The following is a 26,716-nucleotide window of genomic DNA, read 5'->3' on the forward strand; positions in this document are numbered from 1 at the left end:
GCCAACTAATCTCTTTAAAGAAGAAACTATTAGATGCTTGCTAAAGCAACAATAATTGACTTTCAAAAGACAAAACCATGTGACCTATGTTACACAGACATTTCACTTAGCATGCATATCCCGTGTCAACATGAAACAACACTCAGACACTTCATGGACACAGTCAAACCAGTTTCAAACCCAGTAAACATTGTGTCATTAACTTTATCTAATTCCTTTTATGATCTTATTTATTTTGTATTCACCTGAGTTCTTTTTCTTTTAAAATGTGTCATCAATTACATCACATTTCAGTTTCAACCTAGTTTCATAGTTTGATGTTACTAGCTATAGTGATTTAAGATTGTTTTTTTCATAATATACATTTATGTGTGTAAAGCCGTGAAGCATGTCCTAGTTTTTTAAATTTATTGTATGTACCAAGCATAACCGCATCGTGTTCAGTTCCGCATCTGTATCCATGTGATGTAGACAATGTCTTCCTTGTAGCTCTAACAAAATAGTTTAGCCAACACATAATAAGTTAATAACTCATGTCCATCTTACATAGTAAACCTTCACTAATATTCATGGCGTAAAAGCAATAATAAGCAATTCCAAGAAATAATTCAAGCTATTGAAAAAGACAAAAAAAAAAGATATGACAAGTCAATTTTCATGACAATGGAATATGTTAGAATACCAAATCATCAAATACAAAAACACTTGAAGAAGAAACATGGAACAAGCTTTGGTTGAACCTCCAAATATATAAAAAAAGAAAGAAAAAACAAATCATTTAGATGCATTAAACTGTAATGAAATAAGAGTGTGCACAAACAGATGCCACTAAGGGCTACACAATTACAAATGGGTGCACAAATACAAGAAGCCTCTTATGGGAAAAAACAAGATCACCAAAGATAGCACAAACACAAGCCACTCAAGGGCTACAACACACATAAAAATAAATAATTTTATTACCTAAAATGCTTAAGAGAAGCATGAGAATATGTGGGTTAGCTCCCACATATATATACAAGAGACTAAGGGAGAGAGGAGCTCAACTAGCTGTTGGGCTAGTCCAACGGCTAGATGGGCTATAACAAAAATACAAAAGTACCCTAAGGGGCACTACCTATTACAATAAAATAAGAAAAATAAAAACAAAGAAAAATACAACAAAAGAAGTAAATACAAAAATACATAAATCCCTAATATATATATATATATATTAACACATATATACATATTTAATGTATATACATATTAATATATATTTACGAAAAAGACTATAAATTAATATAAACATCACAACGTTGTTGTATCTGCCTACAAAACATAGAGTTCGCCAACATCACGACCAATCCAATGAAAACATAAACAATTGTTGGAGATTTTAGCTCCAATGAGCAACACAAAGAACCGCTTATTTACTGATGGAGTGAGAAAGTTCAGAATTCTACCAAAGCAAAGATAATATACACTTCGTGTTAAAATGTATCTCCGAAAAACCTAGTTGTAAATATAAATATATATATATATATATATATATATATATATATATTTAGAGATACATATACATATAATATATGTATATGTATCTCTATATATATAAAAATATATATTTATATACCTTTTTTATTTCTTACCCAAAAAGGGTATTATTGTAATCTTGCGCATATTCCATTTGGAATATGTTGTACTTTTCTTTTTTATTTTCCTTTTGTAATTCCTTTTATTTTTTTATTTTTATTTTTTATTTTTTTATTAAAGGTGCATTGGGGGTCCCCCAATAGAGTCGTTGGGGGGCCCCTAACGGTCACAAATGTGACCGTTGGGGGCTCTCCAACGACTCCTTTGGAGCCCCCTTTTTGCACCTCTTAGTTCTTGTATAAATAGGGGTGTTCCCCCTTTGTATTTCCTACGCTTGAGAGTCTCAAGCATTTGCTTCCATTTTATGAAATACATGCATTATTGCATGTTTATTATTTATACGCTTTTTGCGTATTTTGTTCAAGTATTGTGAGAGTGCTTTCGTGCACTTCTTTTTTAAAGTATTTATGCTTGTATGCGTATTGTCTCTTCGTAGACAATTTCACATGGTATCAGAGCACGGTTGGTGATTAAGGATCGTGGGATTCTCCTTTTTTCGAGTGCCTCGAAAATCGTGCCTTCGGATCCTTAGAAGTTGAAGTGGTGGATCTTGCTTCTCAAATATTTTAGAAGGATCTTGTGCAAGCTAGAAGTTGAAGCATTGTGTTGGTACGCGCTCTTCTTCTTTTCTTTACTCCTTAATGGGTGAAAAAGAGTCTCACTTCGCTCTTGGCTTCAAGTTGAATGGGTCCAACTATCATATTTGGGTCGGGAACATGGAGGCTCACATAAAAGGTAAAGGATTATGGGGTTATGTGCAAGGCACAATTCCGGAACTGGAACCCAAAATAACCGTAATGGACGGAAGTGAAATCAAGATTCTTGAGGGAGAGGAAAGGATCAAAGCTCTTGAAGAGTACTCCAAGAAGCACGACGAATGGAAAATGAAGAACTTCAAGATTCTTTCTTGGTTCTTCGCATCCGTCGAAACAAAGATTAATGCCAACATTATCAAGTTCAAGAAAGCATCGGAAGCTTGGCATTATCTCGAGAAAATGTATACACCAAGAGATCTATCCCATAAGTCTTACCTTCAAAAGAAGGCCCTCTCCCTTACTCAAGGTGAAATGTCTATTAAGGAATATTTTGTCGACCTTTCCTCCATTAGGGATGAGCTTTCCATGCTTGAACCAAAATGGAGTGGAGAGGCAATTGAACTCCGTCACAAACAACTTGAAGAAGATCGGTTCTTCAATTTTTTGAATGGGTTAAGACCGGAATTTGAGCAAATAAGGTCATCACTTCTATCCTCCTTTACTCCTCCCTCTCTTGAAGATATTCTCACCAAATTAAGTGGTGAGGAGACTCGTATGAGTTTATGTAAACAAGGACCAAATGTTCTTGCGGTTCCTTGTAATTATGAAGAAAACAATGAGGTCAATGTCGTATCAAGACCCGGAAATAATGTAAAGACCTATCATTCTCCTCATTTCAAATCACAAAATCAAGGAGGAGATGGTGGACAAAGAGGAAAGAGGGACTATAGCAAGATTGTTTGTCATTTTTGTAAAGAACCGGGGCATATCAAGCCCATATGTCCCAAATGGAAGAAGATTCTCGCCATGGCTACCACCGGTGTACCGCAAAAGGAAGAGGCATCATCAAGTGGGTCACTCTCTTTAAATCAAATAGTGGAAGCCCTTCAACCTCTTCTCAAGGAAGCTACATCCGGTGCCGCCGTATCTACTTCTTCCATCCCAGGTAAAGTCTCTTGGCTTTTGGACTCAGGTGCATCTTTTCATATGTCCTCAAACATGTTTTCACTTTCCGATTACTCAAAAAATGTTTTTTCATCCTTTGTTTCTACTGCGGATGGAACCTCTCTTGAAATTAAAGGAATAGGTAATTTTGAAACTCAAAATTTTTTCATTCCAAAAATTAGATTTATACCTAAACTAAACTTAAACCTTCTCTATGTTTCTCAACTCTTGGACCATGGTTGCGATATTAAATTTTCATATGATAAATGTTTAATACAGGATCGTCGGTCCGGGAAATTGATTGGGGAAGGTTTTAGAAAAGGAGACTTATACTATATGAAATCTCTCCAAGTTCCAAAATCTTTTTGTAATGTTGCCCGGAACAAAGATATAAATGTGTGGCACAAGAGACTTGGTCATCCTAATGTCACCAAGTTATCTTATTTACATTTTGCGAAGGATCTATGTCAAAGTTTTTTTTCTTGTAATGATTGTATTCTCGGAAAAATGCAAAGTTTACCCTTTGAGCAAAGAATTATGTTCTCATCTAAAACCTTCGAAATTGTTCATTCCGATGTTTGGGGACCCGCACCTGATGTTTCAAAAGGAGGTTTTTCTTATTATGTCATTTTTGTGGATGATTTCTCCAGATATCCATGGATCTATTTTCTTAAGTTCAAACATGAAGTTTTTACGTGTTTTAAAACATTTCATTCAATGATCAAGAATCAATTCAACAGTAATATAAAGATTTTTAGAAGTGATTCTGGAGGAGAATATCTCTCCAACCAATTTAAAGTATATCTTGAAGATCACGGAATTATTCACCAAAGGTCTTGTCCTAAAAACCCCCAACAGAATGGGTTGGCCGAAAGAAAACACAGGCACATCATTGAGACCACTAGGACCCTTCTTATTTCCCAAAACATTCCTAAAAATTTTTGGGCTGAAGCAGCTCTTGCTTTTGTTTATCTGATAAATCGTTTACCATCTAGGATATTAGGGAAAATATCCCCCTTTGAGATCTTATACAAGATTGAACCTGATTATAATAGGTTACGAGTTTTTGGGTGTAAGTGCTTTATACTTACGGATAAAAATGACAAGCTCTCTCCCAAGGCTATCCCATGCGCCTTTCTTGGGTATTCCGAAACTCAAAAAGGGTTTCGTTGCTATGATCTTCGAGATGATAAGTTATATGTTTCTACAAATGTAACGTTTTTAGAAAATGAAAGTGGATTTGAAAAAAATGTTTCTCAACAAGAACATTTTGACTACTCATTCATTTTTGACTTATTAACTAGTAATGATGATATATCTAGTGATGATGATGTATCATCAAACCATGATGAGGATAATGATGGTGATGTTAAAGAACATAATTCACTCAATGAACACGAAAACCGGATTTCAAGTGATCCCATAACCTACTCACGTAGAAACCAAGACACCTTTAGAAGTGCCATTGACCAATATAGTGAGCTTGTTCCTGCTATCGATCACCGAATATCTGAGAGGAATAGGAGACCTCCAACTCGTTTTATCTCTTTTGATTCCTTTTCACCCCGGTATAGGGCTTGTCTTAGTGCCATTCACTCTTACTTTGAGCCAAGGAATTTTGAAGAAGCTAAAAAATGTATAGAATGGCAAGAAGCCATGCAAAATGAACTTAATGCTCTTAAAATGGCTGGAACTTGGGATTTCCAAACTCTACCCATAGGAAAGAAAACTATAAGTTGTCGATGGGTTTTTAAGGTTAAAACTAAGAGCGACGGATCCCTGGAAAGGTATAAAGCTCGCTTAGTTGCAAAAGGGTATGGGCAAGAGTATGGAATTGATTATGAAGAAACTTTTGCTCTTGTAGCCCGAATGGTTACAGTCAGATGTCGTATTACTATTGCATCTATTAAAAATTGAAACATTTTTCAAATGGACGTGAAAAATGCTTTTTTAAATGGTGATCTTAACGAAAAAGTGTATATGGATGCTCCACCAGGCATGAAGATTCCTAAAGATAAAGTTTTTCGTCTTCGTAAGGCCCTCTATGGTTTGAAACAGGCCCCCAAAGCCTGGTATGACAGGTTTACCAGAGTAATGCTGGAAAATGGTTTTTCCTCATGTTATACTGACACTGCTCTATTTACTAGAAGATCTAATGCAGGAATTGTGATTCTATTACTCTATGTTGATGACATGTTAATTGCAGGTGATGATGTTCAAGGAGTCAAGGGTATTAAGTATGTCTTGACTTCAAAATTTGAGATGTTAGACTTGGGTTTTCTAACATATTTTCTTGGAATTGAGGTTGCCTATTCGCAACGTGGTTATTTTCTATCTTAGTCTAAACTTGCTTGTGAGATTATTGACAGATCAGGAATTTCTAATGACAAAGTATGTGAAACTCCTGAAGTCGTGGGATCAAAAATGAAGATTGACGATGGTGTTCCCCTAACCGATCCTACACATTACAGGCAGTTGGTAGGCTCTTTAATGTACCTTAGCATTACTCGACCCGACTTGTCACATGCTATTCACATCGCCAGTCAGTTCCAGCACGCTCCTACAACCGTTCATATGAGTGTTGTGTTACGCATCATCAGATATTTGAAGGGGACTGTGAATAAGGGAGTATTTTTATCTTCTTCTTCGGAATTGAAATTGCTTGCTTATACTGACTCAGATTGAGGAGGTGACCCTAGTAACCGTCACTCCACCACTGGCTTTTGTGTTTTCTTAGGTGAGTCTTTGATCTCATGGCGATGTAAGAAGCAACAGAAGGTCTCACTATCATCCACTGAAGCCGAATATAGGGCCATGGCATCTACCACCATGGAAATTGTATGGATTCGACGCCTTTTAGAAGATATGGGAGTGTTTATCAGAGAACCAACAAAGTTATGTTGTGACAATAAAAGTGCAATCTATATTGCCAAGAACCACACCTTTCACGAGCGAACAAAGCATATAGAGATGGACTGCCATTATGTCAGAGAAGAATACTTGAAGAAGGTCATTGATCTACCATACGTGACGTCTAAGTATCAACTTGCAGACTTCTTCACAAAAGCTCCATGTTCGCCCAGATTTCATTTCCTTCTTGACAAACTTGTGGTTATCACACCGTAAGTTTGAGGGGGGTGTTAAAATGTATCTCCGAAAAACCTAGTTGTAAATATAAATATATATATTTATATATTTAGAGATATATATACATATAATATATGTATATGTACCTCTATATATATAAAAATATATATTTATATACCTTTTTTTATTTCTTACCCAAAAAGGGTATTATTGTAATCTTGTGCATATTCCATTTGGAATATATTGTACTTTTCTTTTTTATTTTCCTTTTGTAATTCCTTTTATTTTTTTATTTTTTATTTTTCTTTTTTTATTAAAGGTGCATTGGGGGTCCCCAAATAGAGTCGTTGGGGGCTCTCCAACGACTCCTTTGGAGCCCCCTTTTTGCACCTCTTAGTTCTTGTATAAATAGGGGTGTTCCCCCTTTGTATTTCCTAAGCTTGAGAGTCTAAGTATTTGCTTCCATTTTATGAAATACATGCATTATTGCATGTTTATTATTTATACGCTTTTTGCGTATTTTGTTCAAGTGTTGTGAGAGTGCTTTCGTGCACTTCTTTTTTAAAGTATTTATGCTTGTATGCGTATTGTCTCTTCGTAGACAATTTCACACTTCGAAGAATAGCAGCAATCGATGAAAAAAAATAACATGAGATTATCTGATCTTATATAGTTCAATGATTTTCCTTGAGCTTATCTCATCTTATATAGTTTGATGATTTTTACTTTTGACCTTACTTCAATCCTTTCAATAATCGTAGCTACTTATTTTCAGATTTTAAAGAAAAATAACATAGACAAATGAAAGATTATTTCCAAGTCTTAATTCAGGCTTCAGGGAAAAAAGGACTAAGTTAAGAAAACAGAAGTTTCGTGAGAAACAGCCAAGTGAATACAATAGGGAAGAAAATATTCAAAGCACAAAGAATAACGCGAGTAAACAACCTTCCCACATGAGACTTGAGAAACTACGATGTACTTTCATATTTTGTAGAGGAGAATAATTTGAAGATGTAAAGGAGGTCACTAGAAGAGATGTAACACTTGTAAAATTTTATCGCCTAATTAAACTTGAATTTCATGTTCACAAGTTGCCTCTCGTTGTTTTATTTTTTATTCTTATTTGGATCCCGAAATATCCTATTCGGATCTTCAATATTGGATCCCGAATATCCTATTAGTATCTTCGATATTGGATCTTGGATATCCTGTTCGGATCTTTGATATCGGATCCCTAATATCCTATTCGGATCTTTGATATTGGATCCTGGATATTTTTTGGATCTTCGATATCAAATTTTAGAAACCTTGGTTGGATATCCGATACTTGATCCAAAATGCTTTACTTGGGTCTTTGACATCGGAATTTCGATGTCTTAATGTAAATTTTACATCAAAACGGTAAGGGTCCAATTAAAATTTTTATATTGGATCCATAGTAATTTATTTAGATCCATACTGAAAGTTTTGAATCCTTGTAATTTAATATTAGAAGATTTGGATCATTGAATAGATCCGGATAGCTAATATGGATCCATGAATGTTTTAGATCATGGATCCATATCACACTAGCACACATTATGCCATGGTCCAATTAAAAAAAATGAATCACATTAACCCTAAAAAAATGTGTTACACTTAAAAAAAAGGAATAGGGTTAAAGGGGGTGCATGAAACCCCCTATTCAAGCAGAGAGAGAAAAGGGGGGAAAACTGACCCACCTCTCTCCCACAACACCTCTCTTTCCCATTTTCTTCCCCAATCCCCTCTCACGCAACCCTTAAAAACTCCCTCTCCCTCTTGTTATTCCTCTCTCTCTTGTTGTCTCTCCCTCTCTCTCTTGCACGATTTGGAGAAAGGGTGCACGGCCGAAAAGAAGTCTCGTCATTCACGACTAGGTTTGGATCTCAGATCCAGACCCAACTCAAGTTTTATTTAAGCACATGTTCATTAATGGCACATTATAATTTTAACTTGTTGTGTAATAGGTATTTTTGTACCCTAATAATTATATCAGCATATACATAATGAAAAGCCAACTCCGCCTGTGTAGTTATACACTGCCGGTCCCAAGCCCGGATAAAGGAGGAGGGTTGCGGTAGGCCTGTGACAGCCAGCATAAAAACTTTGTCATATCCTATGAAAATGAACCAATATGAGAATTTCGTTGGGGCGTTCCCTACTGAGCGACGCGCTGTACTCTCTAGGCCCGAAGGCAGTGATAAATGTGCAAGGGTTGCTAGGTCGTCGCCCAGAAGCGACGCGTCACACCGGCGCCCGGGTGTGGTGTCAAATAGGCAAGGGTTCCCTCACTTTGTTGGACGGGTGGGGGTAAAGAAGTTAGTCCAAGACCATAAAATTAGGTTAGCCACTTGGAACATAGGGTCTTTAACTGGTAAGTTGGTAGAGTTAGTAGATGTTATGTGTAGGAGAAAGATTGATATTTTATGTCTTCAAGAGACCAAATGGGTAGGTGAGAAAGCTAAAGTGATAGAACCTTGGGGATATAAGATTTGGTATACAGGAATAAATAGGAATAGGAATGGAGTAGGGATTGTTATGAGTCGTCAGTTTATAGATAATGTAGTTGAGGTCCGTAGGAAGGGTGATAGAATTTTACTTATTAAATTAGTATTAGGTACGGATATTATTAATATTATTAGTGTTTATGCACCTCAAGTAGGTTTAGATGATTCCATTAAGCATCAATTTTGGGAAGATTTAGATGGAGTAGTACAAGAGACATCTTATGGAGAAAAGCTTTTCATCGGCGGTGACCTTAATGGACATGTAGGCATTAGTAGGGATGGATTTGAGAATATCCATGGAGGCTATGGTAAAGGAGAAAGAAATGAAAGTGGAGAAAGGATTTTAGATTTTTGTTTGTCCTATGATATGATCTTAGCAAACACTTGGTTTAGGAAGAGGGAGTCTCACCTAGTAACATTTAAAAGTGGGGTTAATACGAGTCAGATAGATTTTTTCCTACTTAGAAAGAGAGATAGGGGTTGTTGCATCGATTGTAAGGTTATACCAGGAGAAAGTGTAGCTACACAACATAGAGTCTTAATTTTAGATCTTAGAATTAGACAATGCCGCAAAAGGGATAGACATAGGATAGATCCTAGAATTAAGTGGTGGGCACTGAAATGAGCTAAACAAGGAATGTTTGTAGAGCAGGTAGTTAAGGAAGTTGATTGGTGTCTCGAGGAGGATTCAGAATCAATGTGGAATAAGATAGCGGGTGGTATGAGAAAAGTAGCTAAGGAGGTATTGGGTGAGTCTAAAGGCGGTGCACCACTAGGTAAGGATACATCATGGTGGAACGAGGATGTCAAATTAGCTATTAAGGTTAAAAGAGAGTGTTATAGAAATCTAAGTAAGAGTCGTGATAATGAGAATTTGGAGAAGTATATGATAGCAAAGAAAGAAGCTAAAAAAGTTGTTCGAAACGCGAGGGCTAAGGTATATAAGGAGGTTTATGACAAGTTGGATACCAAAGAAGGCGAGAAGGATATTTATAGGCTTGCAAAGATGAGAGATAGGAAATCGAAGGATTTGGGTATGGTTAGATGTATCAAAGATGAAACGCAAAGGGTTTTAGTCAAAGATGAGGAGATTAAGGAGAGATGGAAAGATTATTTTGATAAGCTATTTAATGATAGTCATGCTCAAGATCTTGGAGACTTCTCCATTCCTTTTCATGAGATAAATCGTGACTTCATGCGCAAGATTCAAAAGAAAGAAATTGCAGAGGCTTTGAAGAAAATGAAATCAAGAAGGGCAGTTGGCCCAGATGGTATACCTATCGAGGCTTGGAAATGCTTGGGAGAGAAAGGTTTAGAATGGTTGACAAATCTTTTTAACTTGATTTGGCGAACAAATAAGATGCCTAATGAGTGGAGGAAGAGTACTTTGGTGCCTTTATATAAGAATAAGGGTGATATACAAGATTGCACAAACTATCGTGGTATAAAACTCATGAGTCATACTATGAAACTTTGGGAGAGGGTGATTGAGTCTAGGTTGAGGAAGGTTGTCATGATATCGGAGAATCAATTTGGTTTTATGCCTGGAAGATCAACTATGGAAGCTATACATCTTCTTAGACAACTTATTGAAAGATATAGAGAGAGGAACAAAGATTTGCATATGGTTTTTATTGATTTAGAGAAGGCATACGATAGAGTACCTAGGGACGTTCTCTGGTGGACAATGATGAAGAAAGGTGTTTCTCTCAAGTACATTAGTATAATTAAAGATATGTATGAAGGAGTAGTAACCAATGTCCGCACTTGTGGAGGGGTGACAACCAATTTTTCGATAACGGTTGGGTTACATCAAGGATCTGCTTTAAGCCCTTTCCTATTTGCGATAGTGATGGATGAGCTTACGAGATCAATTCAAGAAAATGTACCGTAGTGTATGTTGTTTGCTGATGATATTGTTTTGATTGATGAGTCTAGAGCTGGGGTTAATGCTAAGTTAGAATTATGGAGACAGACATTGGAAGCTAGAGGTTTTAAGTTGAGTAGTAAGACTAAATATATGGAATGTCGGTTTAGTAAGCAACGAAGTAGTGATGGGAGTGTAGTGAAGCTTGGTGAGCAAGATATACCGGTGAATGATTATTTCAAATATTTGGGATCCATCATTCAAAAGTATGGAGAAATTGATGGAGATGTAAATCATAGGATAAAGGTTGGGTGGATGAAATGGAAAAGTGCTACTGGAGTGCTGTGCGATCGTAGAATGCCATTGCGGTTGAAGGGAAAGTTTTATAGGACGACTATTAGACCCGCTTTACTATATGGTACGGAATGTTGGGCTGCCAAGAGACATCATATTCAAAAAATGAGTGTAGCTGAGATGCGGATGCTTAGATGGATGTGTGGAAATACAATAAAAGATAAGATTCGGAACGAAGAGATACGTAAGAAGGTAGGTGTTGCACCCATTGAAAATAAGATGTGAGAGAATCGTTTACGGTGGTTTGGACATATTCGGCGAAGGCCTAATGATGCTCCAGTTAGAAGGTTGGAGAAATGGGAAAATATATTAGTTAAAAGAGGTCAGGGTAGGCCTAGGAAGACTTGGATGGAGATGATAGGAAAGGATATGAATGCTTTGAACCTCACCGAGGACATGGCGTTGGATAGAAATGATTGGAGGAAAAGGATTCATGTGGAAGACCCAAAATGAATTTCTTTTTTGGTTCATATCGCTGACCCCAATTGTTTTGGGATGAAGGCGTAGTTGTTGTTGTTGTTGTTGTATACATAATGAAAAGCCAAAACTGCACCCTAATTGGGTTTTTTTGCAGCCTCCAGCGTCTCTCTCTCCTTTTTATGCCTCTTCTTGTGATTGAATGGTAGAATACCATTTTCTAACATGGTATCAAAGCTGAAGATCCAATTCCAAAGATCATATCCCTCTTATGAGCCTCACCAGCGTTTTCTTCTAAGGTATCAATCAATCAGATCTTACCTATTCTTCTATTTTTTTTATTCTTTTTAATCCATTTAAGCCAACGTGTCTTCCTATTTCTAAAATCTGAATCTTGGATTTTTCCTCTCCCCCTTTATCTTTCTTGTTCTTCCTTTCATACTGTTGGACGTTATCTCACCCAACTTTTTTTTTTACATAATCACGCAAGATCCAATTTGCTCTTTTGTGTGATTTCATAAGCTGATATCACGTCCATCTTGTTCCTCTGCTATTTTCTTTAGATTAACGTCAAATCAGACCTGAATAAAATATCATATCTGTTTTTTTTATTAGCTAATATTATCTCTGAATTATTTTACATCTTCTTGAATTCATTTTCTTCTCTTCTTTGCATTTTTCGAAAAGAAAAACACATTACATTCAAATAACGTGTTTCTTATTAGTTGATCTTCATTCAGAGCAGTTTACTGCATAGTCTAGGTTTCTATCTCGGGTCTGCAGATATTTATTAAAAAAAAAAGCAGCCGAATTCTCTAAAACTAAAATATCAGTTCTAAATTCTACTTCTGAATTTTATTTGTTGGATCTAAAGCGAACCTTCTGGTCTTTTACTCCATGTTTTGCTTCTCTCTTGTTTCTAATTCTATCTTGTTTTCGCCTTCAATCGACTATGGATTCATTTTCTTCTTCTCAATCTGGCCTTTCTTCCAACTTCCTTAATCAACTCGTATCCGAGAAACTAAATAATTCTAATTTCCTTACCTGGAAGAGATAAATCATCCCATTCATAAGAAATCAGGATCTTTCTGGACATCTGGATGGCTATGTTCTTATTCCTCCATAATTCATATCATAAGAAGGAAAGAATGGGGAGGGTGACACTTATATTACCTTTGTTAGAAATCCAGAGTACATATCCTGGATGAAGCGAGATCAGTCTTTGGTTACCTACATCACTTTCACTCTGTCACGGGAGGTGCTTGTGGCAATCCCAGATGACTGCTCAGCCATGCAGTTATGGCACCGACTTGTTCAGACATATTCTCAAGTTTCTCAGGCTAGAGTTCGATTTTTAAAAAAAGAGTTTCAAATGCTGAGAAAGAATTCTATGACTATCATGGAGTACTTAAACAAAATGAAGACTATTATAGATCAGTTGGCCATCGTGGGTTGTGCGGTCAATGACAAAGATATGATGCAACAAACTTTGAGCGGACTGAGACCCGATTATCATGATGGTTACTTCCTTATTGTGTTTGCCAGACTTACCTACATTTGAAGATCATCGTGCTAAACTCTTACAGTATGAGATGATTTTGAAAGGATTCTCTCAAGATACTCACACTCACATTGGAGCACAAGATGTTCTTGCCACAAGAGTTACTTATGGTCGAGGACGTGGCAGGTATGAACCTCAAGAAAGGGGAGGTCAAAAGAGGAACGGACAAGGAGCTCGTGGAATATTGCCTACACCCAATATTCCTCCTAATTTGCAGAGGCAAAGGACAATACCCACCTGCTTTCTATGTAACAAAAAGGGGCACATCAAAGCTAATTGTTGGTTTAATCCTCAAAATAGAGGAAAGCAATCAGAGACAAGAAAGGGAACAGATAAATTGAAGGATAGTGGAGAAGTCAAGAGTTGTTATTATCTGTCTTGGCTGAATTGAATCTGAAACAGAACGATCAAGTCACTTGGTATGTTGATTCCAAAGTAGCTACTCATGTTACTGGTGATGCTGGTAAGCTCCTACACCTTATTCCTTACGTTGGTAGAAATAGTATAGTCACTGGAGATGGGTCTCATCACTATATTTCTCATATTGAAAACTTTGTCATCCCTATGTCCAGCTATTCTCTTGCTCTTTCAAATGTCATTCATGCTCCCAATATTAAGAAAAATATTGTTTCAGTCTCTAAGCTTTTAGATGACATTAATGCTTCAGTTGAATTTACTCCTTTTTTTTTTCGTGTCAAGGACCTTCACACGAAGAAAACGTTCGCTGAAGGAAAACGATAAGGAAATATATACGTGTTCCAAGAGAATCCTTTCACCCATGTTCAACCTGTTGATTCCACCTTGAATCTCACATCATCATCTTCTTCAGTTTCTCCCGAGAGTGTTTTTAGTCTTTCTGAATGTATTAAGTCGAATGTTTGGCATGGTCGTCTAGGTCATTGTAGTAGTCGTTTTATTAAAAAGCTTGTTTAAAGTCGTCTCATTCTCAAGTCAAGTCTAAGTTTAAGTGTCAATGATAAAAAATGTTCTAATTGTCTTCAGTGTAAGAGTCATGTTCTTCATTTTCATTCTATTAATAAAGAAGCTTATTGTCTTCGTGCAACACTTAATATTGTTGTTGGAGGTTGTTGTAAGAATGAACACCAGCTCCAACTCTTCCTTCTTTAATCCTTCTTGAGTTGATTCTCAGGCTCTAATACACTGTTAAAACTCAAATCTGGTCTAAGGTTAAGGTATTTCACATGAGGCACAAAGGAGAAGACGAGAGTGAAGCACACAAGTTATCGTGAGCTTGCATTCAATAAAGTTCCTAATGAAGGGGTCGACCCCCCTTGTATACAAACAAATGAAATTAATGAACTTCCTAAATTACCCCCAAATATTAGGTTATATACATTAGGTCCTAATACAAAGGGATCTTACATTACTTAACGTAAAACAACATAATACATAGACTTCAATACCTCACACCCCATTCTTTGCATTGTTTCCTGCACATAAAGTTGTGTAGACCTGGTATCAATGAAGATAGTGACCGAAAAAACTTTAAGCTTGCTAGCAACTCGCATAGTTCTAAGACATGCTACACCAGTCAAGGCATGGTGGGAGATTTTTGGCATATACTCTAACAACCTTTCACATGCATATTCTTCTTCATCCTCTATAATGTATAAATGTAGAATTTTGTATATATGCTCAAAACTCCACTTTTCATCAAAATTAAAAACATAGTCCTTATAGCCTTTCTTGCAAGGCTCGTGAAACATCATCTTGACCATCATCTTGCAGCATGGGTAGAGATTTGTTGAGGTAAGGAAGGGATTTTAGATGAAACTCCAACATTCTTTTGAGCACCCTCATTAGCTTTAGAAGTGCATTTTCATGAATGGCATACTAGTTAAACTTCGAACTACCGACTGGCCAACTCCATCTTGCCGATTGGCAATTAAGCTTATCTTAAGGAATGCATGCAACCTCATAGTTTGGAAGAGCAAAACTAGTTGTGTAGCCCATACTTCCGCAAATATTTCCTCCTTCAAACCACCAAGGGATCTACAATCAATATATCTTTTGGTCAACCAACCACCAGATTGCCCAGGCACTTAAAGGTCTTCATACTACACTGCATTCTTGGTTACTGGATGCATGATAACTCCACATTGTGCTCTCTCTCTCTCTCTCTCTCTCTCTCTCTCTCTCTCTCTCTCTCTCTCTCTCTCTCTCTCTCTCTGGTTACTGGATGCATGATAACTACACACCGTGCTCTCTCTCTCTCTCTCTCTCTCTCTCTCTCTCTCTCTCTCTCATGTCATGAAAACACTTGATCTTCTAGTCAAGGGTTGACAACCTCCCCTCTCTTTTATTTGTACCTCACCTCTTTCTCCCTTGTCTCTTGTCACACCTCTTTCCCTCCCTCTTTTCTCTCGTTTTGATTTTAGAAACTAGACAATGATTGTTTTTGTTATGTTTAATAAGAGAGAGTTGTTTTTGGGTATCCAATTTTTCAAAGCTTCGTATATCCAACACTTTGTACCCAACTGACACTAATGTTAATTTCCAACATTAATAGTGTTTGAATGCAAGTTATGAAAAGGTACATGTAAGTGTATAGGTGTGTCAACATGTGCAGGTGTGTTTATTTGCACGAGCAATCACATCAGTGTTATTCATCCATCACACAAGTATTATTCATGAACTTAAATGGAAGAGATCATGATGGCTAAAACATGGTGTATAAAATACATACATAAATTATATATATAGGTAGGTAGGTAGTTTTTTGGTGAGAATGGAATTTTTCTTATTCCCTATCAAAATCCAAACACAAGAATCAAATTATGGTCAATTCCAAACCCAGGAATCCAAAACCTCAATTCCATCTAATTTTCTGAATCCAAGCACAAGTTAAATCTTGCTAACTTCATTCCGTTGCATTCCTTATATTTCCTCTAAATCATGACTCGCAGCATCCAGCTACCACTTTCCATATCAGGCATATTGTTGGTGTAAACAAACGTATACAACATCCTAACATAATTCATACGACTCCCATAACTAAAAATTATGCCTTGGGAATCTCCCCTATTGTTGACACCACCAACTTTCTCACCCTTTCCAAAAAAGTATTGTGCCTACAGCAGCAATTAGCAGCAAAAATAGCAATAGCAAAGGAATAATAGCAGCAAAGGTAGTCACAGTAACCATGGTGGTGCACAAAGAAGGCAAATAAACAGCAGATTGATGGCATTCTACAGCTATAAGATCTCGCATATCTCAACAATACCGCTGGTATAGTGCCTACCCCTCATACTTCTCAATGATAAACTGTTCAAAACAAACAAATAAACAGCAATCACGAGAAATTGCCTTGCAGAGATATAGCCGAGGCTGATATTTGTGACTATGATCTCAACACTAACTTCCGGAGCTAAGAGAACGGAAAGAGAGAACGTGTCGCAACTGCATGCATAGTAGAAATCACTCAATGACACAACAAGCAAAAAAAAAGGCAAACAAACAAACTCGAAAACGAACGACCAAGAAATTACCAATAAAGAAAAGCAAAAACAAAAATTCAAAGAACAAACCAAAAGACAGTGAAGACAATGACAGGAATTCACAATTAGAACTCAAATTTCGAAACTAAGAACAAAAACAAAGAAAAAGATCGAACGCCAGAACCATAATCCAGAAGACCACAATTCGTCATTTACTACATCTGTTCATTCCTGCAAAACCCTAAAAAACAAGAACAAGAGAGGAAAGCGAAACTACAAGAAAAATAGGGAAAGGAAAGAAGAAAGGAACAGCGCAAAAGAATGACAGCTGGTACAGTTAAGACTAAGTAAAGAGAACCCAAAAATTGCAAGAATCCGAAGATATCTTCTCACCTGAAGAGTTCCGAAAAGTTCAACGACGGGACGTTGAGAGAGAACCGAATCTTAGCCAAGAAGGAAAGCAAAGGCTTTTTTCGGCTTGGCAGCGGACGCCAAGTGCGTAACAAAGTCGCGGGCCAAAAATCTTATACTGAAGTCCGTCCTACGGACACGTGGACCCGTTTGGGGAACGGGATTCTCTGTTGCCGTTGTGGCGGGGTGATGTCATCGTAACGCCGTGGCGTAGAGGCGGTGTTGGTTGTGTTTTGCAGGGAAATTTTTTTGGTGTTTGAAATCCTGGATGCTAACCTTTGAAAATATCGTCATATTTTGACCGTTAAAATCACAACTAAAAGTATTCGTATTTTTTGCAGGCGTTTGTAAAATCACGAGAATATGGTCAATATTCAAAACTATCGCCGGCCAAAACCCACTGGGTTTCCTTTTTTGAGGACACATCCAAATGTCATTGTGTTTAAGACACAACTCTTATCTTAATCAGCCAAGTGGTTTTCCCCGATATCCCACCCCCTAAGAAAAAAGGGGGAAATTAAAAACAAAAAACGCTCCTAAAGTTTAGGCATTAATAAAAAAACGCAACTAAGTTTAGAAAAAAATAAAAAAGACATTAAATTTGTGCACCGTCAATAAAAAACAAACTCCCATACATTTAAGTTAGGCTATCCCTTTACCAAAGAAGAGTTAAGAAAGCTCATTTACTAGTTAACCCTTCAAAGCCTCCTTCCTTCCTTCTTAGGTGCATTTTTTTGAAAATATGATATTAAGGCTAAAATGGTAATTCCACATCACCTTTAACAGCAAATTTGACGCTAACAAACTTTTGGACCTTTTTAATTAACCAGAATATTTTTTTAGGTGTATTTTTTGAGTTTTTCAAAACTTAGATGTCTTTTTTAATTGATGTGAAAACCTTATGTGCCTTTTTTATTAATTTCTCAACAAAAAAAACTACCTCAGATAAAGGACCCTATAAGTCTAGCTCTTCTTACATGATTCCTTTTTAGATGTATTTTTTGAAAATATTATATTGAGGCTAAAATGGTAATTTCACATAAAGTTTAACAGCAAATTTGACAGTAATAAACTCTTGGACCTTTTCATTAACCATAATATTTTTTAGCTGTATTTTTCAAGTTTTCAAAATATAGATGCCTTTTTTTTTATTGATGTGCAAACTTTGTGCCTTTTTTATTAATTTATCAAAAAAAAAAACTGCCTCAAATAAAGGGCCCTGTAAGTCTAGCGCTTTTTACCTGCGTATTGTTCCAACTCTTTTTGCCATGGTAGGAGGAGGTTGATTCTATATGAAAAATTAGATGATTGATGACTGATGACGCTTGTTGCCACACATGAAATAGCTAAAACCCACTTCTACTACAAGGATCCTACAACAGATGGGTAAAGGCTTGTTTTAGTTGTCCCTCCAAGTTACGGCCTTGCTCATTGGTAGATTCATCCCAAAACCTCAGTCTTGATAGCAGTAAGCAAGAACCACATAAATTGATTCAACAACGAATTTGTAACGCTCAAAAATTTTAACTTGTGATTTCAAAAACATTAACGAAAAACCTTTCAAAGATAAGAGTTTTTACTTTTAAAATCGACAGCGGAAGCAATTTAGAAAAGAACACAAGTTAACAATTTATAAGCACGTTAGCTATAAAATCATCATCATCAATAAAACTGTTACTTAGAGTAAGTGCAAAACAAAACCATAACTTATTAATAAAATTTTCAGTTTATTACAAAATGATAAGCATTATTTTCCACAATCCAAAAATTTAAAGAAAACTCAAAACTCAGAGTCAAGACACCAGCAGAAAGAAGAAAAAATCTTGACCCATGTTGCATTGCGTCATCGGTCGTTTGTAAGTTCTACTCATCACTTGCCCATGATATGGGTCAGTTCATAACAAACCAGTAGGTGCATGAATAGACAGTATGAAATAAAATAAAGTAGGACATTCATGAAATAAGCAATTTATTTCATTGAAAGCAATAAGTACAATATGTAATATATTCTAGCAGGTGCAACATATGCAAAGATCTACTGCCCTGAAAGAGATATTCTTCACAAGATATAAACAACATTGTAAGTAGTATGAATCTCAATCATCTACAACTATTGTAAATGTGATATTCTTTAAGTTCTGATATTAACTGGTTTGTGGGTACGCATATACGCGAAACGTAGAAACAGCTGAGACTGGTCTGGGGGTTTATTATGTCAAGTGTTTTTCATTAACCCGATTTTTCATTAACCCGGATGACTGACTCAGTCTGCACTTAAGGAGACGATCAGTGACCAAGAGAGTAAATCCCCAAAAGCATTCGTGGCTCGTGGATGCATTCAACTTCTACAGAAGTACCTAGGAGTTACCACCTAGGATAATTTATGGAAATCTCAATTCCCCTAACTCTGATGACTGAGGAAGCTGAGTCTTTTGCTCGTGGGGTGGTTGTTAACAACCTATCCATCAGAGTTTTTGTACCATCCATCATCTCTCTTGATGAACTGTGAAGGTCGAATGAGCACGACAGAGGTTTCTTAACCGTCGTCCCATTCTACATGCTCTAGTCTGTTAAACTCACTCAAGCATCTTGCATGTGAAGGCAAGTTGTCACTATTTATGTGATCTCAACATTGTGTCATGTGCACGCTTCGAGGTTGCCACAACCTCATCATCCAAACATCATAACACCAATGTGACATATTTGTCCAAAAGTATGGTTGTACCTACCTAAAGGTATGACTATGATGAGAGAGAAACATTTAATATATTGAAATTTATTTATTTCATACATGATATGCATTGCTCTTTGAGCATTTGGCCTATGAAGGTGAACATCAGTATTTTCACTTATTTCAATAGTTGATTGCACACTTTGAGGTGTTCAATGACCTCATATACTACTTATCATAATATATATATATTGTACCTGACTCAAGGTACGACTACAATAGCAGGTTATGGGTTTCTCGAAGGATGACCCCACACAGTGTTTCGTATAACTTAAAAGCAGTAATATACTTGGCATGCTCAAACACTATGAACACAAAAAATCTTAAGCAGGTATTGAGATCGTTGTGGATCCAATCATTCCTTCCGAGTAACTCAGAGTACAAATAGTTGCATCTAGCAACGCATAAATTGATCACAAGCTTTATAAGCAGAAATTTGTTCTCGAGAAGTCAGTCTTGCACAAGGAAGCACATCCTCTCGAGCTTTTAGTGCTTGTACATGATTTCACACCTTTTCAAAAGGCATGAAATATGGTATGCACACCTACACACCCTACGAGGTTTGCCTGAGTGCGACAACAAGATCCAACACGTAATAACAAACAAAGCATCTATAGTGCAATCACAACAACAAGCAAGTGCAGAAACACAATAATAAGAATCGTTGTAGAAATGAGCCTACCCATATAGAATACATCAAGCATATAATTTAGAAAAGTAAGAACGAGAAAATACCAAATAGGCAATCACAAATTATATTGCTTAATATGTATGCATGTATGAAATATCAATTATTCTATCTCAGAATCCTTATACTTTATTTAATTCATCCAAAATCCTCGTGTGACTTTCCTCTACCTCAGGATGTTGTGTCGCTGCGTGCGCCTACGAGCGTATCGGGTCTGAACCCTCTTGGGTCCGGGCCCGTCCCCAAGGGTTCCCCTACTCCCGCTCGTGGATTTGTTGTCTTATGGTCTCCATGCACATGATCATGAGGGAAGGTGAGCTCCTTCTGTATGTGAACTTTTTGAGCCATGGTTTCCCAGCTATTAGGGGAGTACCCCAGTGAAGCATACAACATCACCAACTTTGGTCTCTGCCACTTGATGTCTAACCTGCAGGACCATGATTCACCCATATTCAAGAATGGCACAAAAAGCAACCCAAAAGACTCCTGAATTTTTCTAATATTTTCGACATTTGGTTGGGAACCGTTTTCTTCAGTTGATGCTGAAACACTAAGAAGCTGCACGTCATGATTTTCTAAAGAGAAAGATTCAATGTCTCTGGTTGCAAGTATGCCCCCTTTGGTGTCTACAAGGTTTATCTTCAGCTCCCCAGAGCAGACCATATGTCCTTTAGCAATCACAAACACAGAGACAAAGAATATTTCACCAACAAATGCAGGCCCGAAAGAGATTAAAATGAGATCAACAAGAGGCTTTGGCTCTTCCACCTGGACAACCTTCTGGCCAGTGAATGCAAGACTAGGATCTTTGGTTGGGAGGGTCTCTACTATATCTTCAAACTTCCAAAGAGGTAGACCATCCACTGAAGCAGGACTTTCAGCACGAAAGCATATGGTAAATTGTTGTCCTATCCTTGCTAGCACAAATAAGCACTCAAGCTTCCCACTATGATCTGCGGTGGATCCTTGATTCGACTGGAGCGGAGGACTCTGATCAGAATAGGGAGGAAGAACTGAAGGTGTGGTGGTGAATCGGGCAGGCTGAGGGTGCATCGGCTGACCCATTTCCGCAACGATAGAGTTCCCATGGGTTGTTGTCTTCTCACTTCCATACGCAGGATCCTCGAAAATTTTTGCCTTCCCGGGTCATGTCGCAGCGCCTCGATCGACAGCCAGGCCCAGCGCGAAGCTGGGACCCTGCTGGCACAACCCACCACATGGGACCGTTACAGCAGCTCGCAGCCACGGGCCTGGACTTTCGGCAGGACCCAGCGTGAAGCTAGGGTCCTGCAGAGCAGATCCGATCGGTGGTGCAGTTGTAAGGGCTTGCTGCAGAGAAAGGGAGACACTTAAGGGAGGCAGTGTACCTGCGTGGTTCCTTTGGTTTGCCTAGAGCGGAGGAGGCAACTCAGAATAGGGAGGGAGAGCCGACGTTGGAACTTCGTCTTGGACAGGCTGAACGTGAATCGACTGGCGACCCTGATTTGCTCCTTGCTTTTGGGTTGACGCTGCATGCCCCTCTCCCTGTGTTTTGAGAGCGACTAGTCGGGCCTCCATCCCATCCGGTCGTTTTGAGATGCCCATGATTTATCTGGTCATCCTTCCCAATATACACAGCATTGGACCTTCGCTGTCGGCATCCTTTTGATTGTTTCCATTCGTCGGATCGCTCTTCGCCTCCTGAACCATATCGCTGATGACAAAGGAGAACCTGGGCTCTGATACCATTTGATGCAGGGGGACGTCGACTTTCTCGAGTGCTGTGGGCTGAACTGAAAGCTCGACCCACGTCGTGCTATAAGCAGGGAAGAAAAAAAAGGCACAGATGATAACCCTCAAAATACAATAGCAGGAACTATTTTTTTTAATTTGTCTTTTATCTCAATAGAGATCTTTGAAACAATGAATCAGAACTTTAATAGAAACAAATACGATAACAATAACTAGGAAAGAAAGAATGACGAGTTGCTAAACGTAAAAATTAAACGAAAACAATGTGAAAAGAAACCAAATGCTGTAAAGGAAAGAACAAAATGCAAAAGATGGCTGCTGATATCAATCTTCTCTGCCTGCGCACAAAACCCTAGAGGGGCTTTAAAGGCCTCATCTGGATCCGGGTCTCGGGTCCGGTCCCGGACCCGAGACAACTCCTGTTTCCTGCTGGATCTGGGACGTGCTCTGCATCAATATGTATCCCTTATAATGAAAATTTATGTAGAATTCATCTATTGAGATACAATCCTTCATATGCCAATGTATTTAAAGTTGTCATATATTAGTTGACCACATATGACATATAGTTATGTGCATATATATGTCATTTCATGAGATTGTTCAGAACTGAAATTCAGAACCTATATTGTGTTTTAGGCCTTGAGAAATGAAAATTTCCAAAGTGTGAGCTTATTGTGGAGGCCAATAGGGCTTAGAAGAACATGATGTTGATTGCAGCACGATGATGACTGCAGGTGTGCAACTCAAAGTTTGCACAAAGTGATTAATGATCTCATAAGTTGAGAAATAAATGTAACTTGTTGGGCAAGGCCTTGTGTACTTAAGAGGTACTATGCGAATTGAATTAATAATGCATATTAATTAAAGATAGACCAAGTTACACTGAGATAAGAGGTTACACCCTAAAATATGGGATGACCTGTCACCTTGAGTGACCTTTAAAATAACTCGGCTAGTGGAGCGAGTTAGCACTAACCCTGTGGGATGCTCAGTTGTCGATGGATTCTCTTTTACTGACGGTAGGTTTGGACTCTGTCTTGGTCACTGAGGGTGGATTAGTCCACAACCACGGTGACTTAAGGGACAAGGACTCATTGAAGAATGTCGTAGCTACGTACGCTAGCGGTAGCGCATTATAATTTTTTCAAAGAAAAGATCACCTTGACAAAGGGTTATGGACTCTTGGTGCTGGTGAAACTATGTGATCATGGGGTTAATAAAAGATAAAAAATACAAGTGCTTGAAAATACACCCTCATGTAGAAGGGTGAGTCTATAGCGGCTTCGACAATGGTACTATGGTAGAGACAATTAATTAATATCAAAAGAAGTAATTGCAACATGTAGAGAGCAAAAAGAGAAGGATTAATAAAAGAATAATAAAATATGTTCATGCATTTAGGATATGCATGTGTGTTGTTCTCCCTCTTAGTTAGAGGTGAAGTCGAGTCAGATCCCATAGGGACTTGAGTTTGAACTTGTATTGAGCATCGCGGGAAGGCATGTGTCATTGGAGATGGATGTTGAGGACCTCAGGCTCCTCTAGAGAGTTTGATTCAGAGACTCTTCTATTTTGAGGACCTTCATTTTTTGACTATTTGTATATTTGGGTATGCGTTTTATAAACCCTTGTATTTTGAAACTATGATGTCATTTTATTTGAGAAGTTTGTAAACAATAGTTATAGTTCACATTTTTGTATAAAAGCTTGAAAATGATATATAGATAAATGTTTTGAAATTTAGCTTAGCAATGAGATTTGAGTTATGAATGCATTTATTTTTCCAATGGGTTTTAAATAAAACCTTTGAAAGTATGTCCTCCGTTGTGTTGAATCTATTAAAAAAGAAATCCTTTATAAAAAAAATGACCCGGATTTTTTAGAGGTGTTACACCTTCACCCCTCCTCAAAGAATGTTTCCTATCAAAAAAATGTATTTTTTAGAAAAAACTCTTGTTATCTTGTTTAGAAGGATCTGAAAAAATCGTATGAATTTTCAAAAGTTTCTTATAAAAAAGTGTACTTAAAAAAATAAAAGACTCTCATGAAAAAATTCTCTAGTTTAGAAAGGTAAAAAAAAAAACGGTACAAATTTCAACTTTGTATCGCTTTTCCCAAGTCTTTCTCACTTTCAAACATATGAAAGGATTTTCAGGTGAAAAGTGGTAAATAGTGGCATTACTTATGTTTTGTTGATATCATTTGATAATCAGAGGTATAAATGATATGTATTTTTGGGTGGGTCGGTTTCACGAAACTAACCTTACACATGTTTGAAGAGACCTCGATGGGAGCGGTTAAGTGTCATAGCCGTCAGCATTGCATGGGCGAACCACTGTCACAGTACAGGCCCCACATAAAATGCTGGCTATTGACTATGGCACAGCCGCTCCCTGGATCCTTACTCTGCATCACGTAATAGGGTCGGACTAGCACTAGACGTGTGAACACTCGCAAACATATCGGGTCGGGCGCAGATCAGGTCACGCTGAACATGAGCGTTTTTGCTCATGCGGACATCGTGGCCGTCTGTTTGCATTTTGGATGAATGCCACGTGGTTTTGTTGTCTTTTGAGCTTTTTAAAATGCAAATCCGATGGCCATGATGTCAGCATGAGCAAAAACGCTCATGTTCAGCATGACCTGATCCGCTTTCTATCAGGTCCATGCTGAACAATGGCCGTCTGTTTGCATTTTGGATGAATGCCACGTAGCATATAACTGTTTCATTGACTTTTTGACTTTTCAAAATACAAAACGGACGGCCACGATGTTGGGATGAGCAAAAAAGAGCATGACCTGATCTGCTTCCTCTCTCTCTCTTTTCTCTGTTTTTTCTGGACGTGATAATTTGCTGCTCCTCCTCCTCTGCTCCCCAGCAGCACAACCAATTTCTCGTCACGAGATCGTCGATTCTGCGGGTTCCACCGCTCATTCCTCGTCACGAGATCGTCGATTCTGCGGTTTCCACCGCTCTTCCATGTGTAGGACGAAGGAGAAGGACGCCGTGCCGCCGATCAGACCGCCGACCAGATCGTCGTCGAGGCTCTCCGGCCACGCCCCCTCTTCCAGCCGGAGTGCCGGCCTCACCACCACCACCACCACCGATTCGAGCAACCGAGACGACTCGAGGGCATCCTCCTCCAGCAGGCAGTCGCTCGCCAGCCTCCGCGAGTCCCTCCCGGAGAATTCCCAAATCTACTCCTTCCCCGAGATCTGCCGCGCCACCAACAACTTCCTTGCCAAGACCATCGGCCGATCCCCCTCCTGGCATTGCTCCGTCCGCGGCCGCGATGCCGTCGTCGTCCGCCGCCAGTTCCACCACTCCTCCATCGACGAGTTCCGGCGCCGGTTCCGGTCGATCAGCGCCGCGCACCACGGCAACGTCGTCAAGCTCCTTGGCGCCTCCGTCTCCGGCGGGCAGATCTACCTCGTCTACGAGTTCGTCCGCGGCTCCAGCCTCGCCGACTGCCTCCGGAACCCTCGAAACCCTAGCTTCACCCTGCTCAGGACTTTTGCCTCGCGGATGCAGGTGGCGTCCGACGTGGCCCAGGGACTCGAGTACATCCACCACTACACGGGCGAGAGCCGAGTCCACGGCCGCATCAAGAGCACCGGAATCATCGTCGCCGACCCCTCTCTCTCGGCCAAGATCGCGCATTTCGGCACGGCCGAGCTCTCCGGCGAGGCGACGCCGGAGGCCGCCCGAAGCCCGAAGAGGATCAACGGGACCAAGGGCTACATGGCGCCGGAGTACCTGGAGTCCGGCGCCCTCAGCCAGAAGAGCGACGTCTACTCCTTCGGGGTGGTCCTCCTCGAGCTCCTCTCCGGCGAGGAGCCGGTGAAGTACCGGTTTGACCACGAAGGGAAGGACTACGTCAGGGTCTCGGTGGTCGACGGCGCGACCAAGGCGGTTGAGCGGCAGGAGGAGGGCCGGATCCGGCGGTGGATCGACCGGAGGCTGGGGGATTCCTACCCGATGGACGTCGCCGAGCGGGTGACGCGTCTGGCGCTCGATTGCGTACACGTGGACCCCGATCAACGGCCGGACATGCGCCAGGCGGCGGCCAAGATTTCGGATTGGCTGCGGAAGTCCAGGGCGTGGGAAGAGAAGATGAAGGCGCCGGTGGATTTCTCCGTCACCACGGGTCCCAGGTAGATCGCGTTCCGGTGAATTTGCTTGTTTTATATTTCATGTTGATAATTTGATTTTGTTTCCTTCTAATTTGTTGATGGAATTTGTTGGGAGTTGGAAATTCATGTTGGAATTTTTTGGGGATTGAATGAAGCATTCTTTTCTTTTTGTCAACAATGGAGAGGTTTTGGAATATAAAGTAATGGGGAATACAGAAAATGTAGGATCCGTACAGGGAGAAATTCACCTTCCCTGAGGATGACTTCTCTCTCTCTCTCTCTCTCTCTCTGGGCTTCATGGTTTGTTATTTTATTATTATTATTATTATTATTTGTTTTTAATAATATAGCATCACCACACCTGCCGGCGTTCTTTTGCCACCACCAAGAGCCTACCCTCTGAATAGAGTA

At 38.9% G+C, this 26,716-nt stretch overlaps 2 protein-coding genes across 10 annotated transcripts in view; one reads left to right on the plus strand and one right to left on the minus strand.

Moving 5' to 3' along the window:
* The window catches only part of LOC149818996 (uncharacterized), a 54,926-nt gene extending 37,806 nt beyond the window's left edge, over positions 1–17,120 (minus strand). For 5 of the 9 annotated variants that reach the window (XM_089984442.1, XM_089984446.1, XM_089984445.1 and 2 more), the window contains exon 1: positions 16,412–16,920. The gene's annotated coding sequence lies outside the window, so the exon portion shown is untranslated. Of the gene's footprint in view, positions 1–420; positions 743–16,411; positions 16,921–17,000 lie in introns of those variants that run through there. The other 4 variants (XM_089984438.1, XM_089984439.1, XM_089984441.1 and 1 more) reach the window with 4 other exon arrangements.
* An 8,031-nt stretch (positions 17,121–25,151) lies between these two features.
* LOC149818997 (protein LYK5-like) lies at positions 25,152–26,330 on the plus strand. The gene has a single exon (XM_089986320.1). It carries the CDS (start codon positions 25,152–25,154, stop codon positions 26,328–26,330), a length of 1,179 nt encoding a protein of 392 aa, XP_089842446.1.
* The last annotated feature ends 386 nt before the right edge of the window (positions 26,331–26,716 follow it).

The sequence above is a fragment of the Nuphar pumila genome, chromosome 13, assembly GCF_984573655.1.
Source record: "Nuphar pumila chromosome 13, dmNupPumi1.hap1.1, whole genome shotgun sequence".
In the NCBI taxonomy this organism is placed as follows: domain Eukaryota; kingdom Viridiplantae; phylum Streptophyta; class Magnoliopsida; order Nymphaeales; family Nymphaeaceae; genus Nuphar; species Nuphar pumila.

What these genes read in the sequence shown, in the direction of transcription:
- LOC149818997 (XM_089986320.1), top strand. Translation starts at nt 25,152, where the DNA reads ATGTGTAGGACGAAGGAGAAGGACGCCGTGCCGCCGATCAGACCGCCG.